The 14,730-nt window shown below is 32.0% G+C and overlaps 1 protein-coding gene across 1 annotated transcript; it reads left to right on the top strand.

Moving 5' to 3' along the window:
- Positions 1-11,468: 11,468 nt before the first annotated feature.
- Positions 11,469-14,719, top strand: LOC120256846 (protein ANTHESIS POMOTING FACTOR 1). Its single transcript, XM_039264521.1, has 11 exons — positions 11,469-11,607; positions 11,987-12,059; positions 12,135-12,235; positions 12,961-13,061; positions 13,141-13,207; positions 13,306-13,405; positions 13,479-13,592; positions 13,671-13,808; positions 13,894-13,978; positions 14,151-14,197; positions 14,311-14,719. Exons 2-11 carry the CDS (start codon positions 11,991-11,993, stop codon positions 14,452-14,454), a joined length of 966 nt encoding a protein of 321 aa, XP_039120455.1. The 5' UTR covers positions 11,469-11,607; positions 11,987-11,990; the 3' UTR covers positions 14,455-14,719.
- Positions 14,720-14,730: the final 11 nt, after the last annotated feature.

The following is a 14,730-nucleotide window of genomic DNA, read 5'->3' on the forward strand; positions in this document are numbered from 1 at the left end:
AGCTCGAGTAGCTCGAGTAGTCGAGCCAGCCGAGTTCGAATATTGTGATACTTGGCTCGAGTGCTCGCGAGCCTAATCGAGCATGTATGTATATATATAATATTAGATTTATTTGATGAAAATCAAGGGAAAAAACTTTCGAGCTCAAGCTCGAGCATAATGTTTATGGTTATTTTTAGTTTTTTTGAGCTTAATCGAGCGAGCTCGAGTAGCTCTATTTGTGTACCGAGTTGAGCTCGAGCTATAAAATAAATACTCGATCGAGCTCGAGCCGAGTATCGAGTACCAAATTTTCAGTCGAGCTCGAGCTCGAGCTCGCTACTGCTCGGCTCTAACTCGATCGATTACAACCCTACTTATAATAAAATTTATTATAAATTGAAATGGAGAAAAACATTTGAGTTAAAATCATCATTCTATACTTTTCCACATTATGCTTTAAAAACTTAAAGAAGCATGTATAGTGATTAATTGTTAACATAATTAAACACATAGTTATTTATGTTTTATTTAATTTAATATTGTATTTAAAAATACCTATTGTTATTTAATTTTAATTATAAAAATATTTTTTAGGCATAAAATTAAAGAATATATTACACTTTTTATTTAATAAATGATTGTTAAACTAATTAATTTTTTTACATAGTATTAACAGTAGATAGGGAGACTTAAATCAATTTATTATCTTTTAGACATAAAATTAAAGGATATTACATGTTTTTAAATTTAATAAATGAAGAATGATGTTATTTTTACCGAATAGATTTAAAAAATGACGTGGCCATCCACATCATTCTTTTTATATAAATTTAAATTTAAACCTTAAAAATCCTTAAATTCTAAAAATTTAAAATAAAATTATAAAATTATATCTAAAATGATTATAAAACTATATAAAAAAAAATTAAAATATATCTAAACTATATTTAAATAATTCTTTCGCTAGGAAGCTTGATGCAAAAGAGTGGTACAATCCATTTGTTCAGTAATGGCATTGTGATTAGATGTGTGCGGAGGAGTCTAATAATATTGAATTTAAGGAAAGAAATGATGCTAATTTGTTATACTCTCTCCATAATCAGAATAAATTACTAAAATAAAAGCTTGGAAATATTTCTTGACCAAAGATTTGAATTTAAGAAAATAATATACAAATCAAGTATATCGAGTGAAACAATCAGAAAAAGAAACATATTATTTGAATCCATCAGTGGATGTGCTGTTGGTAGGACCAAGATATTAGTAAAAAAAGTTCAAACAAAACAGTACTAATAAGAGTTAAAATAGAACTACGAAAGTGTGTATATTTTAATACAAAAACAAGAATTACACAAACGATTTGAATAATAATAATAATAATAATAATAATAATAATAATAAAGAACATGTCAAAAACATGAATGAATTAAAAAACTCAAAGTGGCCAAAGACGAATGCCCTAGATGTTGATGCTAAATAAAGGAGGGTGCTTAATTTGGTTCCCACAAGAGCAAGTGCATGAGATTGAACCCATAACTTATCATGTGGAAATATATATACACTATGACTACTCTAGCCTTAAGTAAGTAGCTGCCTCGAATGAATTTTCCACAAAAAAAAAAAGTTATCTTTAGTAAAATTGGACACATAAACAAGATTTTCATTGGTGTTTGGAACACATAAAAATTATTTAAATGAAAGGAATGAGAACTTGAATGAGTAGTCTTGGAATTGGTAGGAGTAACGGGAACACCTTGTTAGTTTGAATTTTAGTCTGAATTAATTTCGGGTTGATATTAATCCAAATTGGATTCAAACTGAATAAAGTGGTCCATGACTTTATCTAATGGAATTCTAAGTTAACTCTAATTGGAACTTTGGATAATGATCTACTTAAATTTTAAGTTGAGTTAATCCTTTGATGGTAAGGATTATATATAGTACAGCACCAAGGGTCCCCAATCTAACTTTCTCGAGAATACCCAACCCTATTGACGAGAGAGAATATGATAGATTGGAAGAGCCCTTGGTTTCTTCAAGTGCAGATCTTAGTCCATTCGTTTGTCCTGTTTGATTTGCTATGGCTGGACGTAAGTGATCCTGCTTCCGCTACATATTAATTACTTAATTAATGTGACATATTAGATGTCATACTCTGATTTTATAATACGACATATTTACATGCTTAGATGTCGTATGCCATACTCTGATTAAATTTCTAACAGACCTTACCATCCCTAATGAAGATTTTATCCATGCCACCATATGGTTTGTGACTGTCAAGCTATTGAAGATCATATGTGATATTATAATATGCACCATAGGTCAAGAAGCTAGCAAGAATCTTTGGTTGCAGCAGAGGTGATAGACATATGAGAATAAGCATTAGAATAAGTAGAGACATTATAAGCAGTAAATTGAGATTGCTAAGGGTAAGTCCTTAAAATAGTTCTTGAAGAATGTCCTGTTTTTGTCACATAACAGACAAAAAATTTTGGATGCCATTTGATTACTATTGAAGGACTATTTTTGAAATCCAACGCCACCAAAATTCAATTTATTGGAATTTGAAAATGATTTTTGATTACCTTTGCTATTTTTGCCATTATAATGAGGTAATCGAGCAACTATGTTTGTAGTTGGAATGAGATAATCCGTTGCAAACTCCTATTTCTTAAAAAATGACACATAACAAGTATTTTTTTTCAATAAGTTCTTCAAAAGGAGATTAGAGCTTCCTTTAAGAACTCAAAATTAATGTCATTTAAGAATGGATTACAAAATCACCCTCAGAAATTAGAGAGTTGATTAGAGCCAAATCATTAGCAACACGTCAAAGTGTCTAATAATATTATAAGACTTATTATTATTGCCTTTATGATAATGTGAGTTTCTCATGTAGAGACATCATCTAAGAACAAGGCTCAATAGCAAACATGTGGGAGAGCTTTTGTAAAGCCTCACTAGGTACAAAAATCCAAGAAAACAACAATAATCTCCGTAGTGGAAACAAGAATCCCATGAAACAAAAATTAAATTTATTCAAACTAGATTTTATAATCTAGATTTGGAATCAATATAAGTATGATTTTATCAAAAGTGAGAAAAGAGATAGTTAGAAAATGACAAGTCTTTGGGGCTGTTTGTTTGCAAGGAATGGAGTTGAAGAGGAATGAGATAGGAATGAGAATAAGGGGGAATGAATTAGGAATGGAAGGAAAACTGTGTTTGGTTGGAGGGTATGGGAGAGTAATTCATTGGGAATGAGAAAAATAAATAGAAAAAATATGTGCAAAATGTCTTTTATGCCCTTATAGAGTAAATATTAAAAAATAAATACATTGGCCAATAATATTATTTTATTTATAATATGTTGTCATTATTGTCATAATTATTTTTATAATTAATTTTTACAATCAATCTTCATTATTAATATTGTTGTTTTGTTACAATGTTATCATTTTATTTTTATTATTTTAGAATTAATTTAATTTATTGTTATTGTTGTTGTTGTATTTTTATAGTATTAATTTATTTGTAATATGTTATCATTATTATTTGTTTACAATGTTCTCAACATTTTTCCTATATATATAGATAAAGTTTTAAAGTCAAGGGTAAAATGGATATTTCACCATCCGGATTGGGCATTCCTCAACCAATTGGGGGGAATGCCAATCAACCTTCTCCCCTCATCTCATTCCTCATGGATTCCTCCCACATTCCCAAGCCTGCCAATCAAACAAAGCATTGAGCCCATTTCCTATCCATTCCCAATCCAAGCCTTGCAAACAAACAACCCCTTTGTACCATTAACAATGCTAAGAAGGTTATGGCCTAAACATTATTGAATTGTGCTCACCAGGATAGATAATTTTGATTGCATAACTTGACATATAATTGAAATGTAGCATTTATAGTAATTAAAGTGGAATTTGATGATAAAGAGGTTTGAATAGAAAGAGCAAGTGTAGATGTGAGAGTGGAGGTGAATAGGTGGAAGATATTGCAAATAAAAATCAAGACTATCAGACTAAAGCTCTGATACCATAAAGAATGTAAGCCAAAGATTAAAAAAAACTCAATTTAATTGAATTGTATTCATGTACTTATACAAATATGTAGGATGAGCTTGATACAAAAATGCTAACCTAACACATTTAAACTTTGAATAGGTCTACACATTATCCTTTTGAACTTTTCAAACATTATTTTACTCGAATAATGAGCTTGAATATGTCTAATTTTTATTTTTTTTAAACTTTCAAACAAACATGATTTCCCTCGAATATTATCTGCAATATTTTTAGAAGGTTTAATATAAACAACTTCAAATTAACTTTTCCCTATAGTACTATGTTTGGTATTGTTGTATGCAAACTCAACTTAAGCTAGCTAGCCTCATATTACACCCTTGTAACTAAAGATACTTTGAATCAAATTACCAAACTAGGCATTTGCCGACTTCTCATTAATGATGGCCATCAAGGATTGGCTGATAGAGTTAAGTTTCCTGGTCTGTAGGCTTCCATTGATTATGCTTGAAGTGTGCTAATCTCATACCAACAATCTGACATCAATGCTTTCCATCTCTATTTTTCAAATCGAAGTGATTACATATCTATACAAATGAATGTATTCGAGGTGAAGGACATAAAAGTAGTGTTTTGGAGTTTGACCTTGATTTCTCTAAAGTTAAATTACATGACAAGTTCCCAAGAAATAACAATATATGTTGAATTAGTCTTTGACTTCTATGATATCTATACATCTTTATTGAGTACATTTTAGCATATTGGATGTATTTTCAAGCTAACTAAGCTTAATGAATTTAAGCATCTTCGCAATGTGGTCATTGTGAGAATTGCCATGGAGGATGAAATATTGTAGGAGTTGATTAAAAATTATGATCATGTAGAGGATCTATATCTAATTAGATTGATTTTAATGTATTTGATTATAATTGCATATGAAAAAGGAGTGTTCAAAAGATTGACTATAGAACATTGCAATTTTGAGATATTGGATTTGTTGAGACAGAAGCAAAGAACTTAAAGTTCGTCAAGTGCTTTTGCAAAATCAAGTATTTTTACCATTCTAGTGCTTATAGTGGATGAGACATTTTCTTTATTTTTTTCAAAAAAATAAATTCATTGGCGATGAGGGATGTCTCCTATCAAGAGTTCATAGGTTGTTTGTTATTGCAAAATGAAAAAAAAAAATCGCATTCTACAACGATACCATTTAGTTGTTACCTCACAAAGATGATCCACTACTCTTACCTATATAAAGATCTTAGTTTCAATCCAATTAAATTAACTTTTTAATATCTTATATTAAAATCTTTATTTTATTTTGTATATTTTATTTTTTTAAAAAATGTTCGCCTTTAGTTTTTCAAAATTTTTCATTTTTGTCATGTAGCTCATTTTTCGAGATTTAACCATGTTTAAATGGTAAAAACAATTTTTTTCACTTTTATTGTGTGTTATGGGTTGTAAGGACAATGTAATATACCAAGGAAATCAAGAAAACACAATCACCAGTTCACAAAAAAGGACCATAGATCAAGCAACTAATATGCATGCAATTCATCAATCAACATAATAGGCTCCTTAAGAGCATAATCCATTCACCAAAATAAACAACACATCCTCATATGCTTAAATTCATAAAAAAAAAAAAAAGCAACAACAATTTAATATTAAACTCCACAGCTATATAGTACTGTGAAAATAGAAGTAAAATAAGGAATACTCCCCTCAATGATGATATTCCTAGCTTCGACGAACTTCAAACCACTAGTTAGATTCACAGACCAGCTAATTTTTCTCTTACCTCTGTGCCTTCTTTCCCGTCTATATATAGTTCCTTAAATCATGATGAATCCCTCAAAGGCACGATTCTTTTTCTTCTTTCTCCTATTTGCACACCTGTCAATGGCCACATTCTCACTAGTTTTTTTCATGAGCTTTCCACTCCAAAGATTTGTCTACATGTTCGGCGATGATAATCTTACCATTCGATGATAATCTTACCATTCGTTTGTTTTGATCAATAATTTTCATCCCATAATGCTTTCTCCACGTATCTAGCATCTGTAGCCTCCCCTATAACACTCTCCAATTGGCACTCATCCTCTGATACTGAACTGTCCATGTGCATTTTTTTTTAATTATCAACTATTTCCTTCTTTATTGAATTGTCAACTTTATTCTTTAAAATCAACCTATGTGGAAGTATGACAAATCATGAAGCGCAATAAAAAGGTAAAATAGTAATTAAAAAACATTAAGATATATTTTGGAAAAAACAAAAAGGATGAATAGGTTATTAAAAAAAGTTGCAGTACATATATATATATATATAGAGGTATTTGTGAAATTTATTAAAGATTTATATTTTTTTTAATATTAAAAAGAGATGTATCAATAAATAAAAAAAATTACGTATGTACCCTTAAAAAATTATCCCAAATAGAAAAGTGAATTACACCTCAAGGCGCCATCACTATGCCGTAGAGATGCAAACTGGGTTGTGCCGGCCCGAGCCTGGCACGACCCAGCATGATTTGGGCCATGCTTGGCCTGGCACGGCCAGCTACAGTACCAGGCCAGGCTGGCATGGCCCATATCCTTGGGCTGTGCCAGGCCACACCCTGGTGGCTCGCGGCCCGCCATGGGCCGTGCTGGCCCGAGCACGCGGGCCAGCCTAATATGACCCGCCACAAATAGCCGTTTTAACAACTATAAAAATGACATTTGTAGCCCCTTTAACAACTATAAAAATGCTAGTTTTAAGGCTATTTTAGACTTTAAAATATAATTACTTTTTTGCTCTTTTTAACAACAATAAACGGCTAGTTTACAAGGGTATTTTGGGAATTAGAAAAAAATTAAATAACCTATAAATACCCTCAAACACTTACATATTCCTCCACACCAAATTACTCATTATTGTTCTAATCTCTCAAGCATTGAAGACTCCAAGCTCTCTTAGTTCTCAATCTCTTCAAGTTCAAGATTTGAAGTTTGTCAAATTCGGTTCAAGTGTTTCATCAATCCGGCAATTCCCCCACATTTTCACCAATTCATCAATTCGGAATTTTCAAGAAAACCACGAATTAAATTTACATCATCAAGGTTGAGGTAACTGTAAATCTTTTTTTAGTTTTTATAATGGCCGGCTCTCCCAATTTTCCTTTCGATACACCATTTTTTTTTAATGAAAATAACTCCAAAAATTTTGATGATTCACAGACTGAGCCTGTTACTGAATCCCCTAATATGGGCCCATCTAGTAGCAAGCCTCAAACAAGCACAAGAAAAAAAAACTTCGGGGGTATGGGAATTTTATAATATTGTTGAAATTCCAAACAAAGGGACTCGTGCCGTTTATAAAAAATGAAAAAAAAAAAAGATTTTTTTTGTCAAACTTCGGGTGGAACGGGTCATTTGTAAAGGCAGGCCGACAAACATGCTACTAGTCAAAATGATCCTTCCCAGACACAAATTAGTTTTGCAAATTCAAGTATTGGAACTTTTGTTTTTTCCAATGAAAATGCAAGAAAATGGATTGCAAAATTTATTGTTCAAAATGAACAACCTTTTTATATTGTTGAAAATCTCGCGTTTATAAAAATGCAAGTTAAGAGTTTTAATCCGAATTTTAAATCCATTTAAAGGACTACTTTGAGAAAGTATTGTCTTATTATTTATGAAGAATATAAAGAAAAATTAATTTCTGAAATTTCTAAAGGTTTATTTTTAGTTTTGCAAATTCAAGTATTGGAACTTTTGTTTTTTCCAATGAAAATGCAAGAAAATGGATTGCAAAATTTATTGTTCAAAATGAACAACCTTTTTATATTGTTGAAAATCTCGCGTTTATAAAAATGCAAGTTAAGAGTTTTAATCCAAATTTTAAATCCGTTTCAAGGACTACTATGAGAAAGTATTGTCTTATTATTTATGAAGAATATAAAGAAAAATTAATTTCTGAAATTTCTAAAGGTTTATTTAAAATTTCTCTTACTTCCGATATTTGGTCTTCTCAAAATAATTCTGATTGTCTTTGTGTTACCGCTCATTATATTGATAATAATTGGACTTTGCAAAAATGTATTTTGAGTTTTATTGAATTAGAATACCAACATACCGCATGTAATATTGCCGGTTACATCATGCGTACTATTAATGAGTACAAAATTGAAAAATTTGTATTTTCAATCTCTCTTGACAATGCTTCGGCAAATAATTGTGCTGTTGATATGTTACAAATGCATTTAGATCCTCTGTTTCCTGGAAAATTTTTTCATGTTCGTTGTATATGCCATATATTAAATATATGTGGTAGAGATGGTTTAAAAATTATTGATCCTCATATTCGTAGAGTTAGAGAAGCTATCTTATATGCGAAAAACGCTTCTTCACGAAGGTATGAATTCAAAAGATTTTGTAGGCAAATGGGGAAAAATATAAAAAATTTATTTCCGATGTTCCTCATAGGTGGAATTCAACTTATAATATGTTAGATTGTGCTTATGATTACAAAGATGTTCTTACAATGTATTGCCGTGAGTTTTTTCCCGACCTTGGAATTACTAATTATGATTGGGAAGTTTGCTATATTATAAAGGAGTTTATGGAAATTTTTAATTCTGCAACTAATTTTTTTCCGGTATTTATTATCCTACTACTTTTATGACTATTTCTCATTTATATTATATTAGTGAAATTTTTGCAAAATATAGATGTGATCCTAATTTTGCTCCCATTGTTGCTCCTATGGAATTAAAATTTAAAAATATTTTGCAAAAATCAACCATCTTCCAGTTTTATCTATGTTTCTTGATCCCCGTATTAAAATTGATGGTACTTTTTGTATGCTTGATTCTTATGATGAAAACATGGGACTTGATCATTCAATTTTCAAAGATGAATATCGTTGTTTGCTTCATGATATGCATAATGAATATAATCATACATATGGAAATCGACGAGCTTCTACTTTTGCCAGAGATTTTGAAAATTCTTCTTCACTTTCCAAAACTAAATCTCCGGCCGATCTTATAAATATGATTAGAAGAAAATCTGCAAGTGCTTCTTCTTCTTTTTCTTCTTCTTCTAGTACTAGTTCTTTGCATGAATTAAATATTTTTTTAAATAATAATTTTAATGATTTTCTTACTACCGAAGAAATTAATAACTTTAATATTTGCTCGTGATGGAAACAACAAGAACATAAGTATCCCGTGCTAGCCGCCATGGCATGTGATCTACTAACTCCGCCAATGTCTACAGTAGCATCGGAGTCTTGTTTTAGTGCAGGAAAAAGGGTACTCGATGATAAGAGGAGCCGCATGAACCAAGCAACAGTGTAAATGAGCATATGTCTGAAGGATTGGTTAGAAGCAGAAGATAGACGTGGCCATTTTGAACCGAAACCGTGGAACCGAACCGGAACCGAACCGCCAAAAACTAGAACCGGAACCGAAAAACCGTGAATCGTCCTAAAAGCCGAACCGAACCTTCATATAAGGTTCGGTTCGGTTTCAAAACTTTAAAAACCGTGAAACCGGGCGGTTCAACCCGGCGGTTCCATATGCGTGATTCCATATGCGGTTCAACCCGTAGCTCACATACTGGTTCAACCAAAGGTTCAAAACAAAAAGTTCATATTATATTATATAAATATAATATGAATAATGTCATACTATATAAATAATGTCATTTATGATTAGGTTTTTTTATTTTTGTTAATATCATTAATTAGTAATTAATTAAGTAATTGCATGTTTAAAGATATTTTTAAATAATTAATTAAAGATATTAACCAAATTGATTATTGATTAGGTCTGATTCTGAATACTTGATTAGCCGATTAGGTCTGATTTGTGACATTCAGTCCAACTTATATGTCATCGTGCCATGCGAAACTTTGTTACTCATGCAAGAGGATAAGTCATAATTAATTGATTATGCCATAAATTATTAGTTACAAATTAAATATGGATTTATTAAAATAATTTAATTAACGAGAAGTACTTAAATATTCAATTCTTTAGTAGATTTCCATATTATTTTTTTATAATTTAATATAAAAAAACAAAGACTAGACTTTTATATATCTTCCGTTTTAAACTTACAAAAATTAACGTAGTTCATATTAAATTATATTTATTTTTATATAAATGAAAAATATACTCGAGTAAAAATGCTCTCATGTAAAAACATTTGAATCATTAAAAAAATATATAAATAAATAAAAATAAAATAAACATGAATATATATGTGTATATATATCAATTTGCTCGATTTTTGTTGATCATTTAAAGATATATATATATATATATATAGATATTCCAATATATAGATAAAACTCCCAAGATTTTCAATTTGTAGAACTATGCAACTTATATAAGTATACTAGAAATCAAAAAGAAAAAAAGGAAAAAAATAAAAAAATAAAAACAATTCCTAAAGAAAAACAAATAACATACATGAACATTAAAAATAATAACAACAAAATAAATAAAACATTGAAACTTTGGGTATACCGTATACCTACTAACTTAACCTACTATCTTATATTAGTATTAAATTAATTCTTGTATTTTTGTGTTAATTAATTTGAATTATTGAATTATTTAGTTTAAAAAAAAACCGAACCGTATGAACCGTCAAACCGGAACCGTTGAACCAAACCGCCAGAACCGGAACCGAAACCGAACCGGAACCGAACCGCCAAGAACCTTGCCTAGGAGGTTCGGTTCCGGTTCAAGGTTTCCTTGAACCGTAACCAGCGGTTCCTGAACCGTGGCCATGTCTAGGTTACAAGAACAACAAATACAAAAAGAAGGTAGTGATACTGGAGAAGGCCTTACACCATCCGAGCGTTCAACTTCAACCCGTGTTGATGAAGAAATAGATTAATCAAATGAAGTTTGAAGTTTGTAATTTTTTAAATTGTTTTCGAAGTTTGTAATTTTCTAAATTGTTTTCGTAGTTTTTAAATAAATGGAAATTTTTTTCCTATATCTATTTGTAATTTATTTTTAGTTTATCTCAATTTTTTCAATGTATTTTTATTTTCTAATATTATGTTAAATTTAAAAAATTATCTTTTTTGTATTCATGCAAATTTAAATTTTTTGCCTTTTTTTTTAATTATTTGTTGTATATTTTTTTACAATCAAGAAACTTATATTTTATGATATTTAGATTTTTTTTAAAAAATTCCATAATTTTTAGTATTTTTAAAAAAAATTTTACAATTAAATAATTTACATTTTAAAATAAAAAAGACGGGCCAGTGCCTTGGGCTGGGCCGACCCCTGTACGGTGGGCCGTGCCCGGCACGATTGCAAGTCAGGCCGGGCCTATGTGCTCGGGCCGCACCGTGCCCTGGCCGTGCGGGCTGGGCCGGGCTATCTTGCACCTCTAAACCAAAGAAGAAAACCAATATAAAGGCTTGGGGCGGTGATACAAGTGCTTCTCCACGGTGAGCTCTCTGCGCTTAGGCGGTAGCCAATATTCGCCTCCAATCCTTTCCGGCGCCTTCTCATCCTCTGATCATCCGTTCTCCGGAGCTGGAAGTGCGTGGGAATACCTAATTTCTCGCCAGGTGCGTGCCCTAACTCCCTTGATCTCCCTTGTTGAAAGACCAGTCACGACTCTTTTCAATTGAGTTTCAATGAATTGCATACGAATTCTTGATGATGATCAATCAATTTGAATGCAAGGGAGCAAGGGAATAAGAGAAAATCCAGGAAAACAAGGAGGAAAAAAGTGATCTTTTTCAATATTTATTATCTCCTATTGGTCTCTTTTCTTATATTCTGAGGTTTTAGTTTGTTTTTTTCTTGTATTTGGATTAGACTGGCCACCTTTGTGATCATCTAATACTTCGCATGATATCTGGTTGTTATTATGTCATTTTTGAAATCCCATTGCAAATTAATTTGTAAAGGAAATCAATGAGCTTGTGTTGATTTGTTTTACAGAGAGATGTTTTCCATGGAGCTAACAGATGAGGTGTTGAAGAGCATGGAAGTTGGAATGGCCTTCAGAGATTATGTATGTTTGTGTATGTATGTTATAGTGTGTTATAATAGTTCATACAAGATTCTGAAATCCCTGTATGCATTACAGAATGGTAGAATCAGTTCAATGGATTTTCACAGAGCCACAAGTTATCTAGTGACGGCAAGTGATGATGAGTCAATTCGCCTCTATGATGTTCAAAATGCCATGTAAGTGCCTTGTTGTTTTGTTGACGGCCTTTTGAAGTAAAATCTTGCAAAAGTTTTGCTATATCACCCCCACTTGGAACACTGAACCATCCTGCATAAACTTTTCTTGTACTGGGAAAATTGATGCATGATGCTTGTTTGAGGTGAATAATTAATAGTATCAGAAAATGCAGATAGTTTCGGATTTCTAATAAACAAAGAGCATTTGGTAAATATAATGTGCGCTTCTTGAGACAATGTATTTTTGGGTGAAGAGAAACAATATTGTAGATGAAAATTAACTAGGATGCAGTGTTATATCCGGCAGTCTTAATTAAAGTTACAGATTCTTGCTCACATGTTGTAAAATTTGAATTGAAGAACCTGCTATTTATAATGCTGAAGTAATCAATTATGGAGTGCCCAGATTGATGATCATGGTTTTCAATTATCCCTGAAATTTCTTGGTCATGGCTTGCGTATTTTTTATTTCTGGTGCCACTAATCACAAGCAGCAGGCATCCCTAGCCAGCCATTATCTCTTACAGAAACTGACTACAACTTGGCAAGCATTTGGTCTGAGCTTTTTTCCATGTCACTTGAAAATCATTTTATGTCTACTTTACCACTAATTAAGGATTGTTTAATGCTTCTCAATGTTTTGAATCATTTACAATTGTTTTATTTATCTCAGAATTCGTGTTGCCATTAACTTTAATGTATTGTGAAACCTTTTAATTGTTTAGGTGTTTAAAGACCATTAACAGCAAAAAGTATGGGGTTGATCTGGTTTGCTTCACTGATAATCCAATGACAGTTATATACTCTTCAAAAAATGGCTGGGATGGTATGTTCATCATGATCGTTGCATGCTTCAGATAAATTCAAGGGCATTTCAATTTTCAACTAATTAATAAAATTTTCAGAATCATTGCGGCATCTTTCTCTGAATGATAACAAGTATCTGCGATATTTCAAAGGACACCATGATAGGTATTCAATGTTACCAACTTTACCTTTCCTAGGTCCTATTTGTCTGACCATAAAGTTAGTCTTCTGTTCAAGGAGTAATTTTTTGTTTCTCGCTCTAGGGTTGTTTCTCTTTCCTTGTGTCCTCGGACGGAATTCTTTGTCTCCGGCTCTCTTGACAGGACTGTTCTACTGTGGGATCAACGAACAGAGAAGTCTCAGGTTTATATTTTTATGGTTTAAAGATGCTAGAGACATTTGAAAATGCTAATTACCTATTGATATCATGTGGCAGGGCCTTTTACGAGTGCAAAGAAGGCCTGCTGTTTCTTATGATGATCAAGGAATGGTATTTGCAATTGCATATGGAGGTTATATACGAATGTTTGATGCTAGACATTATGAAAAGGTTAATGTTGCAATGATGCATGCCTAGTATTGAAATTCTTAAACTACGGCTAATTTTCTTTTGCTTTACTTTCATCAGGGTCCTTTTGATGTCTTTTCTGTTGGTGGAGATGTGTCTGATGCGAATGTATTGAAGTTCAGCCCTGATGGCCGGCTGATGCTTTTGACCACAACCGACGGATTTATTCATGTGGTGGATTCCTTTCGTGGCACCGTTGTAAGTTGTTGTTTTCATTAATTGCAGATTAGGTGAGAGATTTGCCTAAATATGTTTTAGACGGTTTTCCTCATCTATGTGGCAGATATCAACATATAGTGTCAAACCAGTTTCAAGTAACGCAACACTGGAAGCATCATTTAGTCCTGATGGAATGTTTATCGTGTCAGGTTACAACATTTGTTTCTCTGAACATGCTTTTCGGGGCATCATAAACATCATTATTCTGATATTTTTATTGAATTGTATATGGCATGTGTTCTTTCCATTTTGTTTGCAAACCAAATCAGTTTACAATCAACACTATTTTGAGTCTTTAATCATCCTATTTCTTGTCTGTAGGTTCTGGTGACGGTAGCGTTTGTGCGTTCAGTGTTCGGACCGGAAAGGTACATTATCTTCTAACTAATGCAAATTCATTTCTCTTCTATTCGGTCATTGTTATTCTTCGACATCCAGTTCAATTTGGTACTCATGAAATCAAAATGTTGAATAAATGCAGATTGCATGCTGGGGGAGTACTGATACTGAACCTCCATTGATCAAGTGGGCTCCAGGAAACCTAATGTTCACTACTGGATCATCTGAGCTGTCATTTTGGGTTCCTGATTTATCCAAGTTGGGATCTTTTGCTGGCATGAAGTGACAATTCTGATTGTCTTTCTTGTAATTTTGAATGCAAAGGATCAACGCCCTTGATCTACATGAAAGCTGCTTACATTTTTACCTCGCTCTAGACATCCAGATACTGGATGCTTTAAGGGATCAATCTCCGCTTCCAATTGTTTTCCCGTTTTAATCTCAGTGCTCACTGATTTGCAAAATGTTGAGCACAATGTGTCATTAGAATTGTAAAGCCTTTTCCTGTACAGTTTCAGTGGCATGTATTCTATATACACCTGTTTAGTTTCCTTCTTGCGTC

This window comes from Dioscorea cayenensis, unplaced genomic scaffold (assembly GCF_009730915.1).
Source record: "Dioscorea cayenensis subsp. rotundata cultivar TDr96_F1 unplaced genomic scaffold, TDr96_F1_v2_PseudoChromosome.rev07_lg8_w22 25.fasta BLBR01001667.1, whole genome shotgun sequence".
Lineage (NCBI taxonomy): Eukaryota > Viridiplantae > Streptophyta > Magnoliopsida > Dioscoreales > Dioscoreaceae > Dioscorea > Dioscorea cayenensis.